Here is a 27,597-nt window from a genome sequence, read left to right as displayed (position 1 = left end):
GAAATGTTGCAAGCGGGTATTTCGTCATATCGAGAACGGCTCCACCCGGACATTTTGTCTCCATCCATGCTAGAGCTTACCTCGGCAACGAGCAGGACTGGATGTGTTGCATTAGTCAGGTTATGTGGCTGTGATATACGAACAGGAAATCGCCATGCTGCGATTTGGAGGTTCGTTCGTTTTTTTGGTACGGCAGCCTGTTTCTCCGCGCTATAAAACGCAACGAAAGTCTTTCGCCACGAGACAAGGCATTGTAACTGTGGAGCTGTGTGATCCAAACCAGTACTTATTATTGCTTTATTTGCGACGGAAATCCCACAGCGTGAATCTGGTTCAGCTTCCCGGGCGCCAGCTTTTGTTTCTCGCCTCCGACACAGGGCCTCCAGTCCCACCCCCGTATCACCGGACAATACCAGTTACGAACCCCAAGATGCAATGCAACTTGGTTGTTGTTGGTGCTGCGCTCCTGCTGGCAACTTTAACGTTTTGCGCGGCTGATCTACCTTTGGATCCGCTGCCGCTCTCCGACTGGACGAACGGCAGTTCTATTTTCTGGGGAGGCCCTCAGGTACCCCGCAAAGCATTTGACTCTGAGCTTGCGCTTGCAAACAACGCTCCGGAAGGAGCGCACAACATATATGCAAATCTGTGTTCGTTGCATGTCGCAGGATGGCCAGGACGACCCCTTCAGTATGCGGCTGCCTCCAGGAGGTGTGCGATATCACTTTACCAAGGCCTCTGCAAAGTCACGTAATGTAGTCGCCGATCTTGACAGCCTTTTGAGCTGTTTTGTTCTTGTGCGTATGCTGGATTGTATCTTGTTTAGTTCCTAGGTACAGTAAAACCCAAAATCCACCAAGATGACCATTTCATCCGCGCTCATTCTTTTTGTAGCGTGCGGATATGGGGAGCAAGATCCGAAGATGTGGCCATTTTTCGGAGTGACCGGAGTGAGCCCGCAAAGCCCTCTTGTTCGTGATCGGCCACAGGTATGCCCGCGCGGAAGCAGCAACAAGCCGATAGGCTTCGTCATAACATGATGCTTTTATACGACCCAAGTCGCGTTTTGTCACCCAAGTCGCCGCCAGCTCAACCTGACTGCCCTGAATGCAAAGAGTTGCGGCAAGCCCCATGTTTTTATTCTCTGTGGACGATAAGCATACGTACTGTCCCCTAGTAATTCCTAGTGTTCCGTTTGACGCCCTTGTGCTGGCAGGCATCCTGTGGCACGTGTCTGGAGGTCAAGTGTGCCTCGCCGGACCCGCAGGTACTCTAGTCGGGCACATTGTCTAAGCGTGTACGGCATAATGAGGTTGGCCCCGTAAGGCGGGAAATTGTGCGTGATGCCGCTCAAGTTAGGCAAGGGGTCAAAGATTGCATGAATGGTTGGTTGCAATGAAAATTCAAAGGCTGACCCAGATCGACCTACTCTGCTGAACGATGTATATTTATCGATCTGGGTCAGCCTTTGAATTTCTTTAAGATATCTCTGATATATGTCCCCATTCAATATGGATCAGAGCTGGTATTGTAAAAAAAGGTCCTTAATGGGAATTTAATTAAGGCCAATATTTGCGGCGTCTTCTGCTGACTCCGGTAATTAAGCGCACGTCTCCGTCCCCCATGCGCCTTTACTTCTCAACAACGCCTCATGCAGGTTTGCACGTCAACAGCGAGCGTCACCGTCGTCATTACGGACGTCTGCCCTGACTGTGCCGCCAACGAGCTTAACTTGCACGCTCTGGCCTTCCAACAAATCGCGCGCCTTGAATATGGTAGCGCTGCTATTCAATACCGGCAGGTGAGGCTGTCTCGCCTTAACGATAAGGGCATGCTTTTCGCGTTGGCGTTCCCGTGCTAGTGCGCCTCTATATACTTCACGCACTCCTCTTCACCTTCTCGCTGGACTGACCATCCGCCCCGTCCTTCTGCTGTCCCGGACAGGTGGAGTGCTCGCCTATGGACAACATCGCTGTCTATGTGGACGGTTTCCGCGTCGTTCAGGGTGGGTGGCTACGTCTGAGCCTCAAGTCGGTGGCCAGCGACGGTGCCGCGGTGCTTGTGGAGCTCGCTCGTTCCCCGGTGGGTCAATTAGCGCTCCCTTCCCATGCCCGTCCATAACGCCGCAACGTATCAGAGCGCGCTACTGTCGTACACTGCGCAAGCCCATTTCCTGTGTACCTCCGGTATGTGGGCGAGCGGGCGAGCACAGTCGGGCCTAGTTCGAAAGTGCGGGGGCTGCTGCTCTTCATTTGATATGGGACCCGCGCATGCACGGAACAGAGCTTCCTGCAGCGCCCTGGGTGGACATGTAAGGGGGGGGGGGTCCCCGACTTGCTAGCGCGCGAATAAATATTCAGTGCCGTTGCTTAACTATACCCAACCCATTCGATGCACGCAGAACGCTACGGGTGGCAGTAACGCGACAAGTAGCACGGTTGCGTTAGCTGGGGGCAACAAAACGACCGTGATTAACCCTGCGCCGCAGCCGACGGCAGACCTTGGCGCTCCCAAGGCTGACGGGGCGGACAACGCGTCTACCATCTTGAATGCTACCTGGAAGCCCATGACCAACACGTACGGTGAGTTTGATGTCGTTACTGAGCGTAACGGGCAGTTCTTTGGGACATCCCTTAGTGAAACCTTGCTTAGAACTACAATGAGGGTTTGGTACAGAAGATAGGGGCGCCGTGTCTTTGGTTCTGGCTAGCTGCACAAATACAGGTTGGAAATTCCTGGCCTACCCTTTTTCTCGACTGACCGTTGTTTGGCTCTCACTTCACTCTTTACCTGCTGTCTGCAGGCGCCGAATGGGAGTTGTCCGCTCTGCCCGGACCGCCCTACGACCTGCGTCTGACCGACCGCTACGGTCGCAAGATCGTTCTTTCTAACGTCATCACACGGGCCGGCGCCCTCGGAGAGGTAACATGGGCATGTGCACCAGAAGGCACTTCTATGCTTTGAAATGGGCTTGCAGGCTTACGTTGGCTGGGGCAGTAACACTTTTCCCCTTGTAGTTGGCAAACAAGTTTTTTAAGTGGTACCTGCTGCAACAAGCCACTGGATGTCTATTGCAATGACCTTGTGCGTGCGACTACGTTTCACCTCCCACCCAACAGTTTCCCGGCCGCGCTCAGTTCCCCGGTCTCAACGCCACCAGCAGCAGCAGCAGCAGCAAGGCAGCAAGCCCCGTCCAGGTACGGCCCCGCCCCGCCCTAGACGGATAGCATTGGCCGCGTTGAGGCCATATCTCCTGCCGGAGGTCAGAGGTTACTTAATGCACGAGTGCTAGAGTTTATTAGTGTGCACGCATGGCCGCAATCTAAGCGGACCACCGTATGAGTCCCGAATGTTTTTATACTGGGGGGGGGGCGGCTCGGCGGGTAAGCCTTGGTCTGCTTCTCATACCTTGGCATGCTGACTTCCGTCCACGAAATAAGCCAACGTTGCTCCTTCCATCCGCCCTTCCCATTCCCAGGTGCCTGTGGCACTAGCAGGCAACGGCGCAGCGATCGCCCCTACACCGTCAACGCCCAAGCCTACCCCAACCCCCACCACCGCACCCTCGGGCACAGTCCCGACCCTTCGTTCATCGATACTCAAGTCGGTGGATCGCCGACGCCTTCTGGGTACCGCAAGTCAACCGGCGTCCGGCGACACGATCCGGCAAGTGTCTCGTCGCCAGATGCGGCAGAGGACCCGCGGACAGAAGGCAGGCCCGCTGCCCTAAGAAGCTGTGGCCTTGTTTTAAAGCGAAGATTTGAAGTAGGAAGATAGGAAGAAGCTGTGAAGATCTATAGATAGAAGATGCAGGGTGTACCCCGTCCAGGAGGGGTTGTATTTCAAAAAGGGCAGCTGTAGGGATGGTGGGATTTTCCATAGTACCTGGAGGAAATAATGTCGTGCGAATTTTGTGAAGTGTCCAATGGACACTGTCCTCTGTAGGTCTGTGGGGCCAAGGGTAGGTCGGTACAAGGTGCATAGTGCCTTGCACGAAAGAGGCAGGTGTGTTCATTTCGACACATGAGGACGTGTTCTACGACTTTACCTGCCTACGTGCCTCTTCTGTAAGATGAGAATATTGTGTTGAGCTATATTTTGATGCGCACTTGAGCTTCTGCTGTTCTCCAAGATGAACATGTGTCGGGAGCGGGCGTGCCCACATGCTTTGCATGTGCCCAGCATTCGCCGGTGACGGGAAAATACGAGTGGTAATGTGAAAATGAGACCGTCGGTCGTCAGGAGGCGCTCGCAGTTCGATGTTCCATCACCGTCAGCGCTCCAGAAGTTGGCGACACGACGGTGTACGGCAGGTCGTTGGACTCCAGGCCGTACCTTCTGTTATCTACACGAACGATTGGCACCCACAGATCACCATTCCATGTTTGACTTCATTTACGGGATAACACATCGCTGCATAGTAAAATAGTGAACATCGTTGCTGCACAGTACCGATGGTGGAACCGACAGCCGAAGAGCTCGAGAGCCTCATCGCGGGAGCACGTAAACTATGGGATCTTGACGAAAACAGGCTAAAACCGGGTGCAGATTACGCGATAAATGTGCAGGTAAAGATTTTTTGTCCTCGGACTAGAGCGTAGACAGTTACGTGTCGCACGGTATAGGTTGGGTGCTTACAACACTACGCTTAGTAGCAGTCGCAATGATTGAAACATTATATGCCAGAGACGATGAATGTGACACCATACCGCGTTTACGCAGGAGGGAAAAAAGCAATGGGACCGTCGCGACGCGGCTGCCGAGAAGCTTTTTAAGGGCGTCAAGCGCGAGATATGGAAGAAGCCGACATTTATTATGTACGTCTTCTGTGTCCTAGAGCAGCTGTGCGACGCCCACCCAAGGGCAGACGTGCGCAAGCGCGAACCACCCGACGCACAGCCACAGTACATAAATATGTTTATCATGCCCTTAAGCCAACATGGACTACTACAACACCCAAATGCTACAGCCAGTACGCTGTCGTGGCTATCGCGGCCTTGTCCGTGTTTCTCCGTACTTCCCACACCCCAACCCGTGCCTTTCTTTGCAGCTTTTACAACCTGCTCGACAACTACGAACGGGAAACCGGCCAGGCGGAGGTGGAGACGGCGCAGGAGCGCAAGGAGGTCAACGACTTTCTGACAGCTTGCATGAACACCAAGTAGGCCAAAGGGGGCTGCCGGGCGCCCAGGTATTGGGCCCAGGAGCGATCGGCATGTTTTACCATTGGCCACCATTTAAGCTAAGGGCCAGCCGCAGGCCGCCGATACGACATAGCGTTTACTCAATCTGGACTAGGGTCAAAAGGGAAAAACGGCTTCTGGGTTATGCATGTACGTGACCGTACTCTTTCCATAGCGTACGAACGCACTCCCAGCTTACGAAAGCCCATCCTCCGCACATCGTGGGATGCCCGCATTCTCCGCGTTGCTGGGGGGGTTACCATTGACAGACCACATGCGCAACTACGGTGGCGTCCAGGGTTAAGCAAGCCGAATAGCTTACGATTAGCCCCGCACAACACATACAAATGGAGCGCTAGCCTGCTTTCTTAAACCAAGGCCTAACTCGGGCCCTTGTATGACAGGGTGATGCAGTACTGTCACAAGTACTGTGCTGCGCGGGGTGTGGCGCCGGAGGGGGAGGCGGACTTCAAGAAGGTCTTGTACCAGGTGATGAGCACCACTGGGCTGAAGTTGACGGGTTTCGCGCGGGAAAGCAGCGGGTGTCATGTGTGCAATGTGCTCCTTAGCGACCACGGGGCTGGCTCGCCGCTTATGCCCATGCTTCACATCAGTTCCATTCTGAATTTCAGACAGCTGGCGACCGCGCCGTGCTTGGTTCGGAGCGGGGCCTGTGCGCCCATCGGCTGACCTGCCACTTCTGACACCCAATCCGCATCAGCATTGAAGCGCAGTTCCCGGAAGCACACACACGTCACAGCCGTCGGCACCTGGCAGGGCCTCGATCGGTTTCTGTTGGCGTGTTCCTCGCAGATGTGGTTCAGTCTGTACCGCAGAGACGGTCAGAACGACTCTTGCGGATTTGAGCACGTATTCGTTGGCGAGAGCAAGGGCGACAGCGTCACCGGTTTTCACAACTGGATCCAGGTCAGTCAGGACGTTTCCTGGTTCCTAGCAATATGGGGCGTGACCGATTTAGTTGAGGTTGGATTTGGATCCGGACCGTTCCTAGTTGGATCTGAGGCTAGGTATCCGCGCTTTCGTGAACTAACCGGTCGCGTTACCTCGTCCAGCAACTAGTATCTTTTGACCCTTCCAAAGCTCTTGCACTTGCGGAATACAGCGCCCAGCTTGACCTCCCTTTCCTCGAAATTGAGATGCCATAGTTTTAATGGAGTAAAGGTTTTTTGCATTGTATGTAGCATGCCAGGAATGAGTGTTCTGTCCCTGTTGCAATCTTCCTAGCTAACCTGCTTGCCCGCTTGATGCTGCTCCCCCAGTTTTACATCGAGGAGGGACGGGGCAACGTGGACTACCTGGGCTACGTCAAGCCCAAGTACGGCAGGGACAGCACGGACGACGAGGACCGATTGCTTACTGTTACCTTCAGCTGGAAGGGCGAGGAAAAGAACGTATCAACGTTCTTCGTGGGTAAGAAGACCTACGTAACAATGTGGATCGGGACTTGAAGCGGGGGAGGGCGTTCCGTTAGGACATTTTGTATGAAGGGCTGACACTCGAGTTGCGGCTCCGAATTAAGGTATAGAAATATTTGCAAGTTTTCTAATGTCTGCAGGAGTTTGTGGCCAGGGAGCTTCAGGATACCTACCTTGATACCCCCGATGTGTTGCATCGTGCGTGAGCCGTCCTCGCTCCTCCCTACTTGCCTCCCCCTACCCTGCCTACCTCCTGCTGGAAACCACAACAAATCTGGGAGAAGAATGCACCTGTTGTGTCTCGCTGTGTGTTATTAGGCACCTCGCCAGAGTTTGAACTGGCACTCTACACAATGTGCTTCCTGTGCAACCCTGAGGAGAACAACACCTTTTTGGAGATTGGACCATACGACCTCAACATCGTGTGCTACCGGATTCGCTCCAAGTACGGCGACAAGGTACATAGTATTGTCGACGCAGCACCGTGCGAGCACCTTCAGGTTTTATCCCTTGCTTGGCTCTATTCGGGCCCTAGGCGGCCGGTTCTGAGGCTATGACCCATAGGACCCCTGACAATTCTTTAGTAAGACGCCAGGCAGCGCAGCAATCCGGTGTGGCAATCCGAGCTGTCCCGATTTCATGGTCCTGCCCATGCCACAAGCCGATGCGCAACCCGCAGGCACAAGCTGTCGGGGTTGCTTGTATAGTCCCGAAATCCCCCTCAGACAAGAGCGCCGTGTCCAATATTGACTGGATCCTGTCTTGCCCGGAATTCTCACCATCTTTCCACAGCATATCTGTAACCAACTACGCATTGACCGCCTTGGTCCTCGTCCCATCGTCACACTACGCCCAACCCCTCATCCCTACAGTCCCCGGCCTCACTTTTTGCATTCCCGACCCCGCCGGCCCCAGGTCGCCACCGCCTATCCGGACTTGCTGGGCGAGGACCCATCCAACGACATGGCGAACCTGGCTGTTTAAGAGCTCCAATTAAAGCCGCCTAAGTGCTCACCTAAGGGGCGGCGTGTGGATGGCCAGCAGTTGCGGTAGAAGGGCAACAGCGGGTGGCCCTGGGCCCTATGTCTGTAACGTTTTTGATTGTTTATGCCCTGGTATATTAAATAGGGACCGTCTATCCTATCATACCAGGGTGCGGTCTATAGGCGACCAAAAATTTTACAAATGCATCTAGGACGGCGGACGTAAGGACGGGCCGCGGCACCAGCCGGGTGTCTGGTACTGGAGAAAACTCGTGAATCGGCAGCTGGGCAAGCTGTCTCGCCGGGCTAAAGTCGGGATGCCGCGTTGCATCAGACTTGAGAGCCTACGCATAAAGGATGACGCATTATAGGATGACTGATTTGGGGGTAAGTGAAGAGGGCTGCATATTTATCTGCCTCTCTGCATGGATTGGGTGTATGCATATGTAGGACGTGATAAAATAAACTTGCGAGCTGACCAGGAACTAAGTTGATGCGCCGTTGATCCGCTAGATTTGGTTGGATGCTGGTGGTGAGTTGCCGAACCCAACGAATACATTCTGAAGTCGGATGGGGTGACGGATTAGGGTGCCCCTCTAGCAGGGGAGAGCAGGGACTGCCCCGGGAAAGGGGGCCGCTGGTGAAGTTAACCACCCTGTAACAACATACCTGCCGCGGAGGTTCATTCCTTGCTCCTTTTAGGTTCTGGTCATCTCCCCAAGACCTAGCGTGTCCTAGCGCAAGCCGGAAGACACGAAGGGATTGCTCAGTGAAATAAACTGCTGCGGAGTTGACGGCGGAACCGCGCGTGTTGTTGATTCAGGATGATGTGATATTTGTATCGCAGCTACAAATTTCTGATCCCAGACGCGTGCTGGCTGTCAGGCGGGTCACGTGACTATGGCTATGGTTCGTGGCTCCGTATTACTTCTATTTCAGTAAGCTGCTTGTTCCATGTTCGTCATAATACATTAAGGCGACCGGTCAGGGTCGGAAATCCTTCCAATTGGGTGGAAGGCGAGAGTGTCCCTAGTCGATGGACGGTGGTAAGCTGGGATAACGTGGACCTGCGAGCTGACCAGGAACGGAGTTGAGCCGCCGTTGATCCGGCAGATTCCGTTGGATGCCGGTGGTGGGTGCTGGCCTGAGCGGTCCACTGAATCTGGAGAAGTCGCCTAGGGTGACTGGATGAGGGTGCCCCGAAATACTGGGTAAGGCAGAATTTCGACGGTTAGCGGCCACGGGTGAAGATGTGCCTCCCCCTGTCCCACACACACATCAATAATTCTGGTCCAATTCGCCACTCTGGGTTGATGGGGTCAGGACTATGGCCTACAACAATTCTTCCTGCTCGTTCAGAGGGGAACCCCCTGAAATAAGGATACAAATCCATGCTGTTAAACAATGCTTCCTTTGCAAGACTCTGAAGCCTCCTTAATTGCTCAGTCTAGAAATGGCGGGATATTCGTACGCAGTCGTGGAGACTTCGCTAACCCGCAATCAATTCACGTGTCAGGCTCGTGCAGTTTTGCTGCAGATCTGAACAACTAAATCCCTTAGCCCAAATTGCAGACAAGAGGTATTGTGCTCACGGCACATAGTACGAAGCACATATTAGGCATAAAGCGCACACGTGTGCAGGAGTTGACTGCGTCTTTAACGCAGGTGAGATGAATACATTCATTCTCCCCCTGTGCAATCTCTACATATTTTGCTAAGCTACGCAAGCCTCTAACCGACATGCGTGGTTTTTTAGGGTTCCACGGCTGGTCCACCTTCCCGTAAGCGAAGACTTTGATGTATCGTCCGCACTCTGCCCTATGACCTCGAAAATGCAAGACTTTCGGAAAAAAGTTCAAGCTGTTTGCACGCGTTCTGCACCTTACTGCAGGGCACGCGCACCGAGGCCCCGGAACCAATGTGGGGAAGCAGCACACCCGTGGGGCAAATCTCATGAATCGCGCAGGATAGAGAGCCCCGGTGGTGTCGAGGTCTTTGCCAATAATCGCGCATGCGTACTGGCATGTGAAGATACATGGAGGTCATTATGCACCGATTGAGCGACTGCCGGATTACAAAGAGAAGACGTACGCCAGCTCACAGTGCATGTTCGCCAGGAGATGTATGATATGGCGCGTAAAATATGTTGCAACGTTCGCCGCCGATGATGGCAGGGTTTGAGTCCGTCCTACGGCCGAGGATGCATTATAACCACTTTGATGGAAGTCTATCCGCACCTCGGGCCATTATCCGCTCAGGGTACCAACCTTATGGAAATCGCCATAAGCAGCAATGCCTGCCCTGTTAGGCCTATGTGGCAGGACAGATGCGTGGGATGACTGCAACTGTCACTATACGCCATGTTCCAAAGCATAGCTCAAAGCCTGGATGGAAGGAGTACGGGCATCCGTACTAAAAATGACTTGTGCTCGAGGCACACACGACCACTTGTTGGCCACGACCACAGTTGGCTAAAGCACATGAATTCAAAACCAGCTCTATCAAACAAAAATAGCCTATCAACTGCCCCGCTAACTAAGCTTTATCGGTTGACTTAGTGCAGTGATCCACCATGCATCCGCATGGATCGCGCGCAGGTATGGTTCATGTGACATCCCCACCATGGGGCCGGCCCGTTGGTCACAAAACAATGTAAACATGCATAGCTCTTTCAAAACCCCTATCAAGCACGACCATAAACTGAAAACAATGCAACAACGAACAAACAATGGGTGTCGGGTTTTCGGTGCAACGATGTAATTACTCTGTGTAATCTATGTCACCCACAACACCATAGATTCTGGTATGCTATGTAGATTCCTCGGAAATCCTCGGAACTGCAAGTATGCATTCATGGCGCCGACGACGATTTACGGCATGCGCTTGCCGGCTCACTCCACCTCTCTGCTTCTATCTGCGTCTCATTTTCATATCCGAGTAATCTGAAAACATTCATTACTATCTCCGACTCCCACGCAACAGGGCTAGGGCTTTTGCCGTGGTCTAAACGTCTTCGCTTGCCTCCAGCAAGTGGCGATGCCGGCGGCGATTGGAGGGAGTGGCGACCGTTGGCGCAACTTTCTTTGCAGCCGGGCTACTGATGTTGGCCTTGGGAAGGCAGCTACCAATGAAGCCATCGGCGGGGCCGCCCCGGATTGACTGGCACTCGTACTTGACGGACCAGCATTGCGTCTCGCTGGGCGCTTGCAGCATACAATAGTCATTCAGCTTGCCAATGGTGCACTCCTGACCGTTGCAGTGTTGGCACTTGCCGGTCTTCTGGATTGTGGTCACGCCCGCACACGTCGCAGCGCAGCTGCGGAGGGGCAGGGCCAAGAGCATGCAGCGGTTAGCTACAGGGCGCGGGCACGCGGGTGAGAGGAGAAGGTTGTGGATGCAAGCCGGGGGGCCTCAGGGAAGTAGCCCACATCAGTGGGGTTCTATTTCACTACCGGCTTTGCACCGGTAGTGAGTGACATACAGTACAAAAGCAGGGAAGCACATTCAGTTGGGTCGCTCCTTGACTCCTATCGTCCCATGTCCTTATCCACGGTTATATTTTTTAAGAGCGCGTCGAGATGGCCATTAGCTAAGCTAAGGCAATGCCAGTCATTGCTCTGAAAACGTTGTGAACATGCCAGCCACCAGCTCATCGTCCACTCGATAAGAGCGCAGGGCCCCAATACACAAATTGCGTCTTCGCGTGCAGGCTCACCTGCTCGGGAACGTCCGGTACGTACGGTTAAACTTGCCACAGACGGGGTCGTATGTGTAAGGGCACTGGCAATCTTTAAACGCGGCCCCTTCACACGAGTCAGCGTCCACCAGCTTGTCCATAATGGGATCGTACCAAATGGCCGAGCAAGCCGGCAAGTCAACACCATGGTATGTACTAGTGCAAGGCTTGACTATGCACTCGGCGTTGGCGAAAGCAGGGCAGGTGGCGTTCGCACACGGAGACGGAGACTTGCACAGGAAGCGGGGCGAGTTTGGCGAGCAGCTGCAGGGTTGGGAGCGAAGGGCAAGGCGGTAGCCAAGCGTGCACAGTCAGCGAGACGAGTCAGCGAGACGATATGGTGCCGAGTGCAGAAAAAGGAGGAACAAGATGCGGACGACCGTCCAAAGTAGGAAAGTGGGAAGCGGCCAACGAACCGTAATCCAAGCGCTGCGCTACCCCCAACAGTAGTCGGCTATGCGAGGAAACGTGAATAACTTGTGGGGTACGGCAAATCCTTTGCTGTTGCAGTATTGCAGTACACAGCCGAAAGGATTGACATGAGCACCCACCGACAGTTTGGTAGCCGGGGCAAAGTTGCTTCGGGTTTGCCATCAACAAGGCAGGTGGCTGGCAGAGGTTAAGGCCTGACTTCTGCACCCGGAGGTCCCGGGTTCAAATTCACCTGCCGTCCCCTCGATGTGTGAGGGGTATTGAAATGGGAGGTGGCTGGTGAAGGTATACCACCCTGTAAAAACAACAGCCATAACTAAATCGCCAAGGGGATCACGGCGTGCACTTACGAATAGATGCTCTCAAACGGTGCCGTGCAGTTGACGCGGTTGCCCTCCGAATCCACGTACACCGCCTCGCAGGGGCCAACGGGCTGGCCCTGGAACGTGCCCTCCGAGCAGTAGCTGGCAAGGCATCGGGCGCTGGGGTTGGCTGGGCAGGAGCTGACAGCGCAGGGGTCTGCGAAACACTCCACCGTCTTGCCCTTGGGGCAGCTGCGCAAGGGTGGGGCCGGGAAAGCAGAGCATGTAGTCAAAGCGACTTCCGATGTAGTCAAGGACATGACGCAACGACTGCCGGCCACGTCGACGTATAGCTGTTGCCAGTGCATACCACGCAGCCCGCGAAGGGACGGAGTCACGCACACAGGAGACTTGATCGCACAGTTCCATGCTAACGACCACGTAACTGGACAATCAAGAGGATGATGGGCACAAGTCGCGCAATCACCCAACCAACCTGGGGAGGGACATGCAAGGACCGGTGTACGCAACTTCCTGTTTCGCACAGGCAGCCTCGCACGCGTTGCCGTACGTCCGGTTATTGGTGCCACAGACGGGGTCGTACTGCATGGTGCAAATACAGTCCTCAAACGGTGCCGTGCAGTTGACGCGGTTGCCCTCCGAATCCACGTACACCGCCTCGCAGGGGCCAACGGGCTGGCCCTGGAACGTGCCCTCCGAGCAGTAGCTGGCAAGGCATCGGGCGCTGGGGTTGGCTGGGCAGGAGCTGACAGCGCAGGGGTCTGCGAAACACTCCACCGTCTTGCCCTTGGGGCAGCTGCGCAAGGATGGGGCCGGGAAAGCAGAGCATGTAGTCAAAGCGACTTCCGATGTAGTCAAGGACATGACGCAAGGACATGACGCAACGACTAGCTGCCGCCATTGCATACCACGCAGCCCGCGAAGGGACGGAGTCACGCACACAGGAGACTTGATCGCACAGTTCCATGCTAACGACCACGTAACTGGACAATCAAGAGGATGATGGGCACAAGCCGCCCAACCACCCAACCAACCTGGGGAGGGACACGCAAGGACCGTTGTACGCAACTTCCTGTTTCGCACAGGCAGCCTCGCACGCGTTGCCGTACGTCCGGTTATTGGTGCCACAGACGGGGTCGTACTGCATGGTGCAAATACAGTCCTCAAACGGTGCCGTGCAGTTGACGCGGTTGCCCTCCGAATCCACGTACACCGCCTCGCAGGGGCCAACGGGCTGGCCCTGGAACGTGCCCTCCGAGCAGTAGCTGGCAAGGCATCGGGCGCTGGGGTTGGCTGGGCAGGAGCTGACGGCGCAGGGGTCTGCGAAACACTGTACCGTCTTGCCCTTGGGGCAGCTGCGCAAGGGTGGGGCCGGGAAAGCAGGGCATGTAGTCAAAGTGACTTCAGGTGAAGTCAAGGACATAACGCAACGACTGCCCGCCATTGCATACCACGCAGCCCTCGAAGGGACGGCGTCACGCATACAGGCGACTCGATCGCACAGTTCCATGCTAACGACCACGTAACTGGACAGTCAAGAGGATGATGGGCACAAGCCGCCCAACCACCCAACCAACCTGGGGAGGGACACGCAAGGACCGGTGTATGCGACTTCCTGTTTCGCACAGGCAGCCTCGCACGCGTTGCCGTACGTCCGGTCATTGGTGCCACAGACGGGGTCGTACTGCGTGGTGCAAACACATTTCTTGATGGCTGCCGACAAGAATGGCGGCGATGATGGCGGCGGTGGTGGTGGCGGTGATGGCGGCGATGATGGCTGCGGTGATGGCGACTCGGGAGCAAAGACCGCCTCGCATTCACCTTCATGTGCGATTTCCTGGCCAGCGCACCTTGCGCTGCAGGGATTGTCAAACATGAAACCCTTCGTCGTGCACACTGGCCGCCATAGGGCGGGGCAGATGCAGTCCGGCCGGATATATGGGGTATTGCTGTTACACACCGACAGGGTGCCGTTGGCCTGGCGCCACACGGCGCTGCAAGGCCGGACCTGCATTAAGGCGGAACATGACATGAAAGCGCAAGCGCCGGAAGTAATGATCCAGCGGCGAAGGCGCCAGGCAAGGCTACAGGGAAGACGGCGAGGCGCGTATGTGGACACCGAGGCGGATAAGAGCGCGAAATATAGAGATGAACACCGGCATGCCTCGGCCGTGGGAGAAAGAAGTAGGGGGCCTGTCGTAAACACCGTTCACGAAGCATCAAATGCAGCACCATCAATATCCGCAGCTGTGGCATCTTGACTACTTCAATTGCCCGCAAAGTTGCCATGCCATTGCCCCAGACAAATTTTACTGCGCCAGTAGCCCCGATGTTACGTACCGGCGTGCCATCGCGAAGGGCGCCGCCAATGCACGATACGGCCGTGCAGACGGCGCCTGCCTCAGTGGCACCAGAACAGCCCGGCGGCGCCGGTACAGAGCATGGGTCCGTAGAGCATCTGACCTTCGCATTGCTCGCTGGACATCTGTGAAAACAAGCAAGCAACACAGACAAATGAACTAGTGACGTGACTGTTTCCCAGGACTGCACGGTACAGCACGGCGATGAGCGCCCATCCAGGCGCCAAGCATCGGTGAATGCATTAGGGCGAAGTGTACTGCGAAGTAACAAACACCGTTTTGTGCGAACCAAATTATCGCACGTGGCCCGGTAACTCCTCCTCTTCATTTTCCCACCGCGGCATCCCCAAACTAACCAACCAAAGAAGAAACAGAAGACGCACTGATGATCCCAAGTACCCACATTGTGTCGGCCAGTGCAACGGCGCCGCAAGTATACACCAGCTCGTTCGTGTCATTCGTTACCCAGATGGGCGCGCAAGGGGGCAGGTTGATGCCGCGATAGGTGCCAATGCAGGGCTTGACGATGCACTTGGCGCCGGGGTTGCTGGGGCAGGTGGCGTTCTCACATGGGAGCGGCGTATTGCACTTGAACAGAGGAGAGTTAGGTGCACATCTGCGTGGTCAAGTTAAGCAGAGTCAGGGCCGGCCGCCGTGGCAGTTGGCTTTGGATTGCTTAGGACGTTCAACGTCCCGTACGGCGGCCTCCAACAAGCAAGCAACAGATGAGAAAACTGGAAGACATACGCTAAATTTCAGTCAGATCGCTAGAGGTCTAGGACAGCTAACATAAGTTCCAGGCGACCGATGTCAACAGACGGGGGACAGCATGCAAAATGCAGCAGCAGGGTCGGTGGCTTAATTTACGCTGAAACATCATCAAGGCTGAACTTACGCGTAAACATCATCAACCGATGTCGTGCAGTTGACGCGGTTGCCCTCCGAATCCACGTACACCGCCTCGCAGGGGCCAACGGGCTGGCCCTGGAACGTGCCCTCCGAGCAGTAGCTGGCTAGGCATCGGGCGCTGGGGTTGGCTGGGCAGGAGCTGACGGCGCAGGGGTCTGCGAAACACTGTACCGTCTTGCCCTTGGGGCAGCTGTGCAAGGATGGGGCCGGGAAAGCAGGGCATATAGTCAAAATGCCTTCAGGTGAAGTCAGGGACATGCCGCAACGACTGCCGGCCATTGCAGACCACGCAGCCCGCGAAGGGACGGAGTCACGCACACAGGAGACTTGATCGCACAGTTCCATGCTAACGACCACGTAACTGGACAATCAAGAGGATGATGGGCACAAGCCGCCCAACCACCCAACCAACCTGGGGAGGGACATGCAAGGACCGTTGTACGCGACTTCCTGTTTCGCACAGGCAGCCTCGCACGCGTTGCCGTACGTCCGGTTATTGGTGCCACAGACGGGGTCGTACTGCATGGTGCAAATACAGTCCTCAAACGGTGCCGTGCAGTTGACGCGGTTGCCCTCCGAATCCACGTACACCGCCTCGCAGGGGCCAACGGGCTGGCCCTGGAACGTGCCCTCCGAGCAGTAGCTGGCTAGGCATCGGGCGCTGGGGTTGGCTGGGCAGGAGCTGACGGCGCAGGGGTCTGCGAAACACTGTACCGTCTTGCCCTTGGGGCAGCTGCGCAAGGATGGAAAGACCAGGTGCATCTGTCAGTGCCTCCTTGTGCAATGGATACTATGGCGCACTGATGCGCAAAGCTGGATGGCACAACACAGCTACGCGAATATGTTGAAACTAGGAAGGCAGTAATGGAGTAATACTGGGTAGTAGTATGCAGGCACCGTCCATACCATCCTCGCGGTCCCCAACCCGCCTCACGTAATGGCTGGCTCAGAGTCGACAGCCGTGCAATCCACGGGGTTGCCATCCGAATCCACATACACCGCCTCGCAGGGCCCAATGAGTCGGTCGCCAATCGTACCAATCGCACAGTAGTTCGCTATGCAGCCCGCCGTGGGGTCGGCTGGACAAGAGCTGACGGCACAGGGGTCGACAAAGCACTGCACTGTCTCGTTGGAAAAGCAGCTGCAGGAAGATGGACGTCAAGGGAATGGGTGGGCATGTTGGATGAGTTTATTGTACGCCGCATCATCATTGCGATGTATACGTTTAAGCAGGATACCGTACGGTCGGGACCGTAAATGTCTAACGTCTTCAGCTCCTAAGGGGCGCCGCCAGGGCAATCTTCATTACGGAGAGGTATGGATGCAAGGTATGCTGCCCAGGTTACTAGTGCATGGTCTTTCCATGGCAAGCGGAAGTGACCTACCTGACGTAACGCCATGATGGTCGCTTTTTCCATCGGGGTCCTAGGGGGGCGACCATTGCAATCTGAGCTAGGTTCTCACCACCAACGTTCCGCCGGTCTCTTACGTCCCCGTGCACAGGCGCACAGAAATCAACAATCGCCGATCGCTTGGCTTGGTGCCACACACCTGATGTTGGGCTTGATGGCCTCGAACGGGCACACGACTGCCTTTCCGGTGTCCGGGTCGACCCACACCGCCGCGCACGGATCCACAGGCTCTCCATTTAGACTCTGGCCCGTGCACGTGTTCTGAAAGCATACGGCGCCGGACGGCACGTTGGCGCATACGTCGCTGCACGTATTGCGCTTGCACTTCACGTTTCCGAGGCACCTGTGGATCACCAGGCGTTGCACAAATGGCAGGGTTGTAGGCGAGAGCAACGCGCACAAGAGATAACAACATACAACTACAATTGAGGAGTAGAACAAACATTAGCAGTCAAGACGGTGTGCGAGCGAGCGTCCTGATACACTGGATGCCATCAGCGCCCTTGTTTGGCTGATAAAAAAAGAGTTCTGGTAAAATGATGTACAGCTTGTTCTTGGATCTTGGGCCAGACATGCAGCGGCACTCACGGGTGTGACGCTTGTCATGTAGTGGTGAAATAGCACCGGGACGGGCGAGTAGAAGAAGGCGGCAATACACAGCTGGCAACAACCCAATATTGAGCGGAGGAAAAGGCAGCAGCACAGAGCATAGAAACCCTTGGAGGTATACCGGCCATAGACCAGCTCATCAAAACGACCATTAGCACCTGCTTCCCAGGTGATGTCATCTCTGCTTCCCAAATGTTGCTTACCCTGCAAAAGGGCTGGTGGGACCTGGCACGCTCCCTCTGTCCATGTGCCGTTAGTCCCTAGCTCACAGGCTGCCATGCACTTGTTGCCATACGTCCTGCCGTCGCTACCACACACGGGTCTATACTCCTCGGTGCAAATACAGGGCGCCTTGCACTCGCCCTCTGTCCAGGTGCCGCCCTGGCCAAGAGCACAAGCAGCTGTGCAGTTGTTGGCATAAGTGACGCCATCACTTCCGCAAACTGGATTGTATTCCCGTGAACACTTGCAAGAAGGCGGTGGTGGAGACCTGCACGCTCCCTCTGTCCATGTGCCGTTAGTCCCTAGCTCACAGGCTGCCATGCACTTGTTGCCATACGTCCTGCCGTCGCTACCACACACGGGTCTATACTCCTCGGTGCAAATACAGGGCGCCTTGCACTCGCCCTCTGTCCAGGTGCCGCCCTGGCCAAGAGCACAAGCAGCTGTGCAGTTGTTGGCATAAGTGACGCCATCACTTCCGCAAACTGGATTGTATTCCCGTGAACACTTGCAAGAAGGCGGTGGTGGAGACCTGCACGCTCCCTCTGTCCATGTGCCGTTAGTCCCTAGCTCACAGGCTGCCATGCACTTGTTGCCATACGTCCTGCCGTCGCTACCACACACGGGTCTATACTCCTTGGTGCAAATACAGGACGCCTTGCATTCGCCCTCCGTCCAGATGCCGTCCTGGCCAAGAGCACAAGCAGCTGTGCAGTTGTTGGCATAAGTGACGCGATCGCTGCCGCAAACTGGGTTGTATTCCCGTGAACACTTGCACGGCTGTGTCTCTGTGTCGTTGCAGCGAATGACACGCTTAGTGGCAGGGTCGACCCATAGAGGCGCACACGGCACCAACAATTGTCCTTGGTACTCGATGCCGGAACAGGCGTTCAAAAAACAGACCGCGTCCGCAGGCAGGCGATTCTGGCACGTACTAGGCCATCGCTGCTCGCACGGGTTATTCGCACATTTAGCGGTGCCGATACACCTGCAGGGGCCAGGGAATACGGGCTTTCGGTGGCAACGCTGGCGGGCATGGTGGGCCCAGGCGACATGGGCGTCCGCACAGCCCCAAGACTTTGTAAGCTTGCTACTGGCAACTCTGCCGATGCGTCTGATCATCCTAGAAGTCGTGTTCCTGCACATCCATATCTACAAGGCAAAGGCTGTTTGTATTGTGATGACTCTTACCCTGCGACCGGATTCAGCTCATGCGGACATCGACCCGGAGTCCATGATCCCTGGCCAAGAAGGCATTCAGCATAGCAGTTGTTTGAATAGGTGTTGTTGTCCTCGCCGCAAACTGGCGTGTAGTCGATCGTGCAGGTACCACAAACTGCCGCGACGCCCGTGCTGACATCGCCGGATAAACCTCCGTCTGAAGGCGCAGCAATTGCACAGTATCGTGAACATGAAAAAAACAACAAAAACGACATAGCACATGGCGTTGGACGGTACATGTCCGGACAACCTTACGCTGTAAGTGAACCACGCTACCTGACGCACGAATACAATGCTGATTACCGTTTCGTGAGGCACAAAATCTTATGAAAATTATTCCAGTACAGTTGAAAAGTCCGGACAGGCGCAAATGCGAAACTTTCGCATAATACTACAATCAGCACAAAGCTCACCTTGCGCAAGCGATCCGGTTATCATGCCATGATATATAGTCAAGAAGGCCACAGCTGCACAAAAGGTTAGACATTTCTCGCCAGCCATAGCACCACCTTAGCAGCGTTGGCACGACCAGTAATTGTGTTTGCTACAATGTCTTTGACGTGATAAAAATGTATTGTCTCCACAGCAACAATGATAATGAGCGATGCAGCAAAGCATACGTGGCCGCCACGATATGGTGGTCTAGACGTATTCTACTGTACACGGTTGAGTAGATACCTGTAATCATACACCTTTGTTCTTAAGGAATAAGTACCCGCTGATGTACGGCAGGTGTAGCTTCCTGTGTGGTATGCTGTACGACGGGAAGCTTCGATAAGAGCATGCTGCAGAAACTATGAGTTCTCATTGTGATAATAAAAAATCATGAAGAAATTACTGTAGTGCTAATGGGGTGCGTGCTGAGTTAGTAATAATTAGAAACAGGAGACTGAATATTGCAGATTGGCCAATTAGGTCAATTCCACGAATTATTCAATCGGTTAAATGAAAACTTCGTAGTGCAGATGATGTCACTCACTTGATGTTGCGCGTCCAAGATCATGTCGTAATCTCTGCTTACGACCACAAAGGTCCGCGGCGACGTATGCACATGCGTATTGTCCATAACCCGGACTGAAGGTGGTCCGGAGGACCGTTCGTGTCGATTCGGGCAAAGTACTAACAGGCGGTAGCATTAAGAATTTACTAGAGGGCAATAAGAAACTACTTAACAACGTCGTAAAAAGGGAAGCTAATGCACTATCATACTAAGCACTTTGCGACCATGCGCTTTGCGTGCCAAGTGGCATTGTTATCGCTGTCTTGTGTTCGACACAACTCGATCTGCGCCCGTTGAAGCAACGCATTGGCTGTTGTAAGTAAAAGCAAATGGATACTCTCCCGTTGAGTATGCTGCACATGCTAGCGTCTATGCACTTGCAGCAAAGCAGATGCAAAGCTGCTCTCGCTTGTCGTCGGGTTCGGCACGGTCTTGCTGTGGATGGGAAGGCTTACAGTGCATGCATAAGGTAGCCTGGAAGCAAGAAGCAGAAGGTAGGCTAGAAGCATAAGGCTGGAAGCGTAACGTAGGCTGGAAGCATACGATAGGCTGGAAGAGGGAAGCTTAAGGCAGGCTGGAAGGACGAAGAAGACAACTGGAGCTTTGCCTAATTAGGACACCGTGCACGTAAACGCCAACACAAAGCAGCATGCAAAGAGAAAAATACCCCAACAACAACAAAGCAGCATGCAAAGAAAAAATAATGTGCAAACAATGGTTGAAATTATGAATTTGGAACTAGCATGGTGATAACCACACTAAAATTCTCTTCAACCTAGTTCGAAAAGCGCGAAGCGCAATGAAGCGAGTGCAGCAGCCTCACGCGGCTACCAGTGCTCACCAGTTTCCCAATAGCAGGGCCGTGAAGCAGCCCAAACATTCTTAATTACGTATAAAACGTACCTTCCACCAAACTCGTCCACACGCCAGGGCATTCTACGTTCGTTTGCAAACCTGCAGAATTGCAGCGCTGGTACCTCACCCCGATGCACATCCAGGTGAATGGTGGAATCATGTCACAGCGGATCCGGGAGGAACCGCCGGCGCGTGCCCGCAACGGTCCGCACTACCCAATACGCCACCCCATGGCTACCACACTGCATCTTCGCAACAAAAGCCAACAAGATGGCACGCTTCAGGACACAGGCTAGGAGGGTTGCAGAGCGGCGCCCCATCCTCGCATCCTGGGACGGGGGTCGGGCACGCATCCTGTCGGTTGGATACATCCTAACCCCCCTCTCGTCGCATCCAAATTGAGGCTCACATCCCCGAATCCCGGTGACGGCACCCCCCCTTCCGCCATCCTCATCTTGGCTGGGGGTGAGTTGGCATCCTAACCCCGGAGCTCATGGGGAGTTATAGGGCAGGCTAGTCATGAGGTGGGAAATGTATCAGCATCAGGTCTATTTCGTTCCAGCACGTCCTAGTCCGCGAGGTATGAGAGTGGGCATGCAAGGCTACTCGACCTACGACATTGCGACCTTCAGAAGTAAAGCTTAGGAATGCCATGGCATTGTTGTGAGATAGCTTCAAAACTCGGCGGGAAGGCACAGCAACGAGACACCTGGAAGACGTGAACGTTACATGTGTGTTTGGTCGTTAGTATACTTCATCACTTGTTTCGTTGGAAGTGCGAGGTAGGATGGTGCTTATAGGCGATTTGGCAGCCCTTGAGCCCTCGGCTCGTACTAGGGTGGTTTGCAGGTACGGGGAACGCACCCACGACCATGTAACAACAACAACAACATTTGAAGTGAGGGTGGTGAAGCCTGTTGGAGGGTTGCAGAGCGATCAGGATGCGGGAGAGGATCGGGCACAGGGTTGCCCGGGCTGAAGTGGGTTGGCTAGCAGCAGGGTGGGCTCAGGAAATGCGCGGTCAGGATATGAACGCGGGAATATCTGGTTGAGGACGTCACGGACTGAGTCCACAGATATGGAAATCTGTATCCGAAGACGAGAATGCGAACCCCGGAGGGAAGGGGGAATTTCGGCGAGCCCGCCAAGGGCCTGTTCAAGCACCGCGCAACACAATCGAGCCAAGCAACGCGCACGCTCATGTAAGCTATCTAACTGGCGACGGCCTACACGAATGCATCCTCCAAAATCCAGTCCCTCACATCCTCCTCATTACAATTCGACGCGCCACCGACTTCTTCATGTAAAGCTGCACAGCGTCCGGTTTCCACCTGCCGTGTTCCTTGATAGCTTTACGCTGATGCCTGCGTTCGTGCTGCCGTTGTCTGACCCCGTCGCACGCTGTGGTCCGTACCATGGCCTCAGTGGCCCAGCTGCCGCAGGACATACAAGACTCCAATGCCATTATCATGACAGTGCCGCAAGCAAAGGGGCTGGAGTTTGATGACGTGCGTGTGGCAGGGCCCGACGAAGTGCGGGGTGGGAGGCGATGTGGGTTCGGCCTTGTGCCGCCACGGATGCAGTAATGCCGTCGCTAGTGTCTTAACCTCGAAGTGGATGAGAACCGGGCTACAGTCTCGTGCCTGTGGGGCGCTTCTGGCCTGAGGTGCTCCAATGTTTCTCCCCGCTCCCTGTCCCTGCCGGCCTGCCTCGTGTGAGGATAATCTGTTTATTCTGCCCCTCTTTTGCAGGTGATTATCGTTGACTTCTTTAACGACTGCGACGCCAACTCCGAATGGCGGGTGCTCCGTGTGGTGACGGGTGGTGTGGGGACAGGGGATGGATATCAGTATGACATGCAGCGCAGGTGAGTGAGTGAGGGTCCAGGTGCATACGTCGCCGCCAAGGCGATGAAGGGATGAAGGCCCTGCCGGATGTACAGCGCAGGTTGCTCGGACGTATCTGTAGAAAGAGAATCAAGCAAATAACCTAAAAATGCTGTCCAGGCAGATGAGTCGTTTTCAACGCCTGAAATGGAGTGTGGCCTTAGGGTTGCCATGCGATCACCCGATGCGGCCACTGGCGTTCGGTGAGCGGTCGTACGTCCTGGCAGCAGCTGACCTAGAATGAAAGTTCGGTAACCGCAACGCCGCCTTGGGTATAATGCTGTTTGGTAAGGAGCACGACGTTGCGGCCGCGTGATGCCTGGCCTCCGCGGCAGAGGCGCTGCGTGAGCACGGCAGCTGGCACCGGCAGCAGCAACTGGCGGAGGGCGCCACAGTCGCAACCGCGGCGGCACGTGAAGGCGTGCTGGCTTGGCTCGTCGAGGCAGTGGAGCAGGCCTACCTCGCTGATAACTTTGAGGTTTTGACGGGACTGTTCGTCCCTGACCGCGCCGCCGATTCAAGCAGACGAAATACAGCGCCGCCGCTGCTGTAATCCAGCAGTCCTGGCGGCAATGGCGGCTGCACCGAAAGAGGAACTCTGCGACCAGCTGCATGAATCTTGTGGCGGAGCGGTGGATGACTAGTGCTCAGTTGTTGGAGCACAAGCGCAGATCCGCGGCTGCTGGCTACATAGCTGCAAATGCCCGTTACACAATGCCGTCCGGTTGCACACCATTGCCCCCCTTGGACAGTGGAGGCCTGGCCGCTGCAATAACTCCCTAGACAGATGCAACGGGCATGTGCCATAACCCCCACGCATCCATCCCTACCGCTGCTGGCTTTGCTTTGGAAACATGCGCTGGGCAACAGGGTTGTGATATGATAGCACTCATGGAGAGGCCAGCCATTGGCTTGGGTCCTACCTAACAATGTATCCACTGACTGTGAAATGAAGTATGGTGCACGTGTCGCCCGGCATGTTTGGACTCGTTTGTCTGTTGGCTTGTTCGTTGGTTGCTTCCACAGGCGCCCGCGCTAAAAAAACAGTGGGCACGTGCGGGCAAGCACGCACGGGGGTCGCAAACAGAACAGGAATCCGGAGGTGGGAAATCGGGAAGTAGGTGTGGATGCCCATCCTGGAACATTCGATAAAATATGCATTCCGGGAAATCATGCTTTTAAATGTTTCCTTTGGCTCCCGCTCATCCCTATCATGATTGCCTGTCGGTGGCCAGGTGGTCTTGGGGGGGATGTGCGGGGTCGTGGGGCTGCCGCCCCACTTCCCCGCACTTTCCCCTCTCTCCTGCCCCTTGTTCTTGGAAAGCTTTAGGCGAAAGTTTTTATCGGCTGGCATTAGCAAGCATGTGGGCTGTGTGCCTTTTCCAATGATTGAAACGGTTTGTTTTCTTGCATTGGTCGTACAGTGCAAATTGCCCACACATTGCTAGTTGTTGCAACAGTAAAGTATAAGCAATTGACGAAGTGTAAGGAGAATGTCAGTATGGAGAATTAAGCATCTAAATTTGTGATTACAGTCGAGGTGAGCCGTTAGTCCCCCCCATTTAAACTGGGCAGGTTGCAGGTTGTCCGCCGTCACCAGCATGTCGTTGGCAGTGTGCACCGCACTGTTGCCTCTGCCACTGCTGCTGCCGTCGGGCATGTTAGACTTAGCGCTGTCAGCACTATCACCGGAGCAGCGGTGGACTTCCCGACTTTCCGCCGCCGCCACTGCTGCTGCTGTCGGGTTGGCAGGCCGTCATTGACCGGGGCTGTGGCATGTGCAGGGACTGCCGTTGACTGCGGGTGTTGCGATGGAAGGGGTGGTGTTGGGGTCGCCGGGGGTGGGGTAGCCACTGGGGTCGGCAGCATGGTGGGCGGTGTGGAGCCGCCGATGGGGTCACTGCCGCTGGGGCAGGCGGGGCTAGTGCCGAAGAGGGTGCCTGCCTGTTGTGAACCGGGCCGTGGCGGTTCACCTCGAAGGTGACGTCGCTGCTCATGGTCACCTTGCCCTCGACGAGGACACGGTGGGTGGCCATGCCGTGCTCCGGTCAGCGGTAGGTTCCCGCCTTTGCACGAGGACTGAGTTTGTCCTGCTGGCTGGCTGGGATGCGGATGTAGGCCAGGCAGCCGAAGGTGTAGAGGTGGCTGACGTCGGGGGGGATGCCATGATAAGCTGCACACGGTGTGGCCTCCCAGCCCTGAGAGGGGACCACATTGCGCAGGAGGTTGGTGTAGAGTGCAGCCTCCAGCCAGTAGCTGACCGGGAGTGCTGTGTCATGCAGCATCACCCACACACGGTCGAAGAGTGTGTGGTTGAGTCGCTCCACCGCTCCGTTCTGCTCTGGGGTGTACAGCGCCGAGTGGGTGTGTGCGGTGCCGTGCTGGCGCAGCCACTGCTCCAGTCGCTTGGCGACGTACTCACCACCGTTGTCGCTGTGCAGTGTGTGCACCCCTGCATGGTTCGGGTGGCGGGCCTCCAGCTGTGTCACCATGTCCTGCAGCACTTCGCCCATTGGCTCTTGCTGGCCAGCGTGCGGACGGCGGACAGACCAGTGGCACCATCCAGCAGCATCAGCAAGTAGCGTGCCCCCCCTCGGCCCATGGTCGGCATGGGCCCACACAGGTCAGAGTGTACGACCTCCAGTGCGTGCTACGGCCAGTTGCCGTGGCTGGGGTGGGCGGTTGCGGTGGCCGTCACAGTGTCACAGGCCTCGCAGACGGCCTCCACCACCTGTCATAGTGCCGCTGGAGTGACCTGTGGTCCCTGCACCAGCTGCTTGCTGATCAGCTGCTTCAGCACGCGGTAACCGAGGTGACCATGTGACCATACTGGCAGTGCAGGCACTGTGCTGCCGCAAGTTCGGTGACGGAGCATTCAGTGGCCCCGGGGCTGCCGTTGCCTGGTTGCCCTTTGCCGTTGCTGTCGCCGTTCAGTTGGCCTCCACCGGTGTGGCTGCCGGCGGTGCTGCCGCCATGGGTGCTGGTGATGGTGGCGGCACTTCTGCCAGCGCTGCTACCTGCAGCCTGGCCCCCGCCAGCTCTGTCACCCATGGTGCTGAGGGCATTGACAGTGACGTCAGTCGGCGCCTGCAGGTCCACATCCATGCATAGTGCCCATGCTCACTCCATGTGGTTATAGACGGGCTGTTGTGCAGGAGGCTGATGCATGAGAACCAGAAGCCCGTCTTGTCCATGCTGAACATGACCGAGTAGCCGCGTGTCATGAGGTCTGTCGACCTCTCACGAGGTTGACAGATGTCAGGGTGAGGCCTGAGCTGGGGACATGCAGCACGTTGTGCAGCCGGACATTGTGTCCATCACGAGTATGCAGGTGCAGCTTCCCTGTTCCCATGACATGTTGCCCCACCCGATTAGCCGTGGCGCGCCGGCGGGGACATGGTTGTGCAGCAGGGAGCGGTCACCCGTGAGGTGGTATGGTGAGCCTGAGTCGAGGGTGACTCGTGAGCTGCTTCCACTGTGGTCGATGACCAGCACTGGGGCACGGCTCTGGTGTGAGCTGCTTCTGCTGCTGCCCGAGCCGCTGCCACTGCTGCCGCCTGCAGTGTCACCACGGTGGCTGTTGCCGCATCGAGCACGGCCACATTCACGTGCTCCGTCGGCCCTGCTGTTACCGCCATTGCCACTGCCAGTGCCCCTGCCGCCACCGTCACGGTGGCGGTTGCAGCTGCCTCAACTGATGTTGCCGGCGGCGTGCAGCTGCTCGAATGTGTTGCTGCGGTGAAGGCCGACGGACTCGTCCACCTGCTTAACGGGACACTCGTGAACATAGTGACCAGGCTGTCTGCAGTAATGACAGGTGTCGCCGGCCCCCACGGTGCCTGCAGCACCAGCGGTGCTGCCGATTCCACTGGCAGCACGGCCAGGGCCGACAGATCCCACCAGGCTGGTCTTGCTTGCTTGGGTCTTAAGGTTGTTCTCCTTCTCATGTAGCATGAGCATGAGCTGTGGGTTCGTTAAGTTGGGCTGATACATTGTGAACTCGATGGTGATGGTGCACTGTGGAGGCAGGCCATGGAGAATGGTGTGGTGCATTGTGCTCTCGTCCCACTGGCCGCCGGCCACAATTATATTGCTACAGAGCTGCTCTGCCTGCTGAATGAAGTCAGTGGTTGTCTTCCCATCGCGCATGCTCAGCTGCTTCTGCGGCTCCAACAGGCTCAGCCGGGCCTGGGATGCAGAACGCAACTGTCGCTGTAAGAGCTGCACGGCAGTGAGAGTGGTCTGGCAATTCCTGAGCAACTGCTTGATGGGCAGTTCAGAGGACAGATGCAGGTAGCCGAGCGCCTGTGCGTCCTCCTCCAGGGTGTCTTGGGTGTTGCGGCCCGGAGGCGACGGGTGTTGATGTAGTCTTCAACATGGATGTTGCAAGGAAATCGCCTTAGTCGCCGAGCCACTGGGAGTAGTTCGACCCATCCGAGAGGAGGACACCCTTACATCCCTTCCCCATGATGGTTGCCTAGCGAGCATGACTGATCAAGCCGCGTTCCCCGCCGCCTTTCTGGGAACTAGTTGATGGTATGATGCATCGTTGTTGCAGCATACGATGGCTCCTGATGCGATTTATGCCCTTTCAGCCTCCCAGGCATGTCCCCACTTGCCTCACAGCCACCGACACATCTCACGGCGTTAATTGTGTGCGTGTTGGATGCAGCGTTCCCCGCCACATTTCGGCAAATAGTTGATGGTGTCATACATCGTTGGCACGGTGTAAGACGGTGCCTGATGCGATTTATGCGTCTGGAAGCCCTTTCAGCCTCCCAGGCATGTCCCCACAACTGCCTCACAGCCAGCGGGGTTCTAATTGCGTGCGTGTTCGCATGCGGCATATGTCCCGCCACCTTTCTGGCATCTGTTGATGGTATGATGAATCGTTGTGCGATGTAAGGCTGCGCCTGATGCGATCTCGTTTGCAGAAGGGCCCCCTGAGTGCTGCCAAGCATGTTATTCTCGTATGAGAATGCGTGAAGGTTACTGAACTGAGTATGCCACCAACACATAAAACATCGCAT

General features: G+C 55.7%; 4 protein-coding genes across 4 annotated transcripts; 3 read left to right on the top strand and 1 right to left on the bottom strand.

The window, feature by feature from the left end:
• The first annotated feature begins 255 nt into the window (after positions 1-255).
• VOLCADRAFT_105499 (uncharacterized protein) lies at positions 256-4,086 on the top strand. Its single transcript, XM_002952403.1, has 10 exons — positions 256-568; positions 669-711; positions 895-989; positions 1,217-1,267; positions 1,658-1,801; positions 1,945-2,082; positions 2,402-2,582; positions 2,804-2,922; positions 3,120-3,197; positions 3,479-4,086. Exons 1-10 carry the CDS (start codon positions 431-433, stop codon positions 3,728-3,730), a joined length of 1,239 nt encoding a protein of 412 aa, XP_002952449.1. The 5' UTR covers positions 256-430; the 3' UTR covers positions 3,731-4,086.
• Positions 4,087-4,454: 368 nt separating this feature from the next.
• VOLCADRAFT_62482 (uncharacterized protein) lies at positions 4,455-7,176 on the top strand (the record flags this gene model as incomplete). Its single annotated transcript, XM_002952402.1, has 7 exons — positions 4,455-4,568; positions 4,723-4,817; positions 5,051-5,161; positions 5,588-5,672; positions 5,997-6,110; positions 6,464-6,614; positions 6,938-7,176. The coding sequence occupies 7 exons, from the start codon at positions 4,455-4,457 to the stop codon at positions 7,174-7,176; spliced, it is 909 nt and encodes a 302-aa protein (XP_002952448.1).
• A 3,429-nt stretch (positions 7,177-10,605) lies between these two features.
• VOLCADRAFT_93060 (uncharacterized protein) lies at positions 10,606-19,327 on the bottom strand (the record flags this gene model as incomplete). The annotated part of the gene is made up of 16 exons (XM_002952325.1): positions 10,606-10,918; positions 11,318-11,602; positions 12,121-12,324; positions 12,569-12,889; positions 13,128-13,448; positions 13,944-14,101; positions 14,434-14,578; positions 14,857-15,069; positions 15,349-15,552; positions 15,775-16,095; positions 16,297-16,503; positions 16,914-17,117; positions 17,363-17,372; positions 17,587-18,593; positions 18,797-18,983; positions 19,240-19,327. 16 exons carry the CDS (start codon positions 19,325-19,327, stop codon positions 10,606-10,608), a joined length of 4,188 nt encoding a protein of 1,395 aa, XP_002952371.1.
• A 1,512-nt stretch (positions 19,328-20,839) lies between these two features.
• VOLCADRAFT_93059 (uncharacterized protein) lies at positions 20,840-25,678 on the top strand (the record flags this gene model as incomplete). Its single annotated transcript, XM_002952401.1, has 6 exons — positions 20,840-20,885; positions 22,107-22,189; positions 22,433-22,548; positions 22,905-22,980; positions 23,594-23,669; positions 25,356-25,678. 6 exons carry the CDS (start codon positions 20,840-20,842, stop codon positions 25,676-25,678), a joined length of 720 nt encoding a protein of 239 aa, XP_002952447.1.
• Between the last annotated feature and the right edge of the window lie 1,919 nt (positions 25,679-27,597).

Source organism: Volvox carteri (assembly GCF_000143455.1).
Source record: "Volvox carteri f. nagariensis unplaced genomic scaffold VOLCAscaffold_29, whole genome shotgun sequence".
NCBI classification, from domain to species: domain Eukaryota; kingdom Viridiplantae; phylum Chlorophyta; class Chlorophyceae; order Chlamydomonadales; family Volvocaceae; genus Volvox; species Volvox carteri.
This window is presented reverse-complemented; position numbering and strand designations above follow the sequence as displayed.

What these genes read in the sequence shown, in the direction of transcription:
- VOLCADRAFT_105499 (XM_002952403.1), top strand. Translation starts at nt 431, where the DNA reads ATGCAATGCAACTTGGTTGTTGTTGGTGCTGCGCTCCTGCTGGCAACT. An exon ending in TTGTTCGTGATCGGCCACAG is followed by an intron (nt 990 to 1,216) that starts GTATGCCCGCGC and finishes TTGTGCTGGCAG; the next exon opens with GCATCCTGTGGCACGTGTCT. An exon ending in GCCCATGACCAACACGTACG is followed by an intron (nt 2,583 to 2,803) that starts GTGAGTTTGATG and finishes TGCTGTCTGCAG; the next exon opens with GCGCCGAATGGGAGTTGTCC.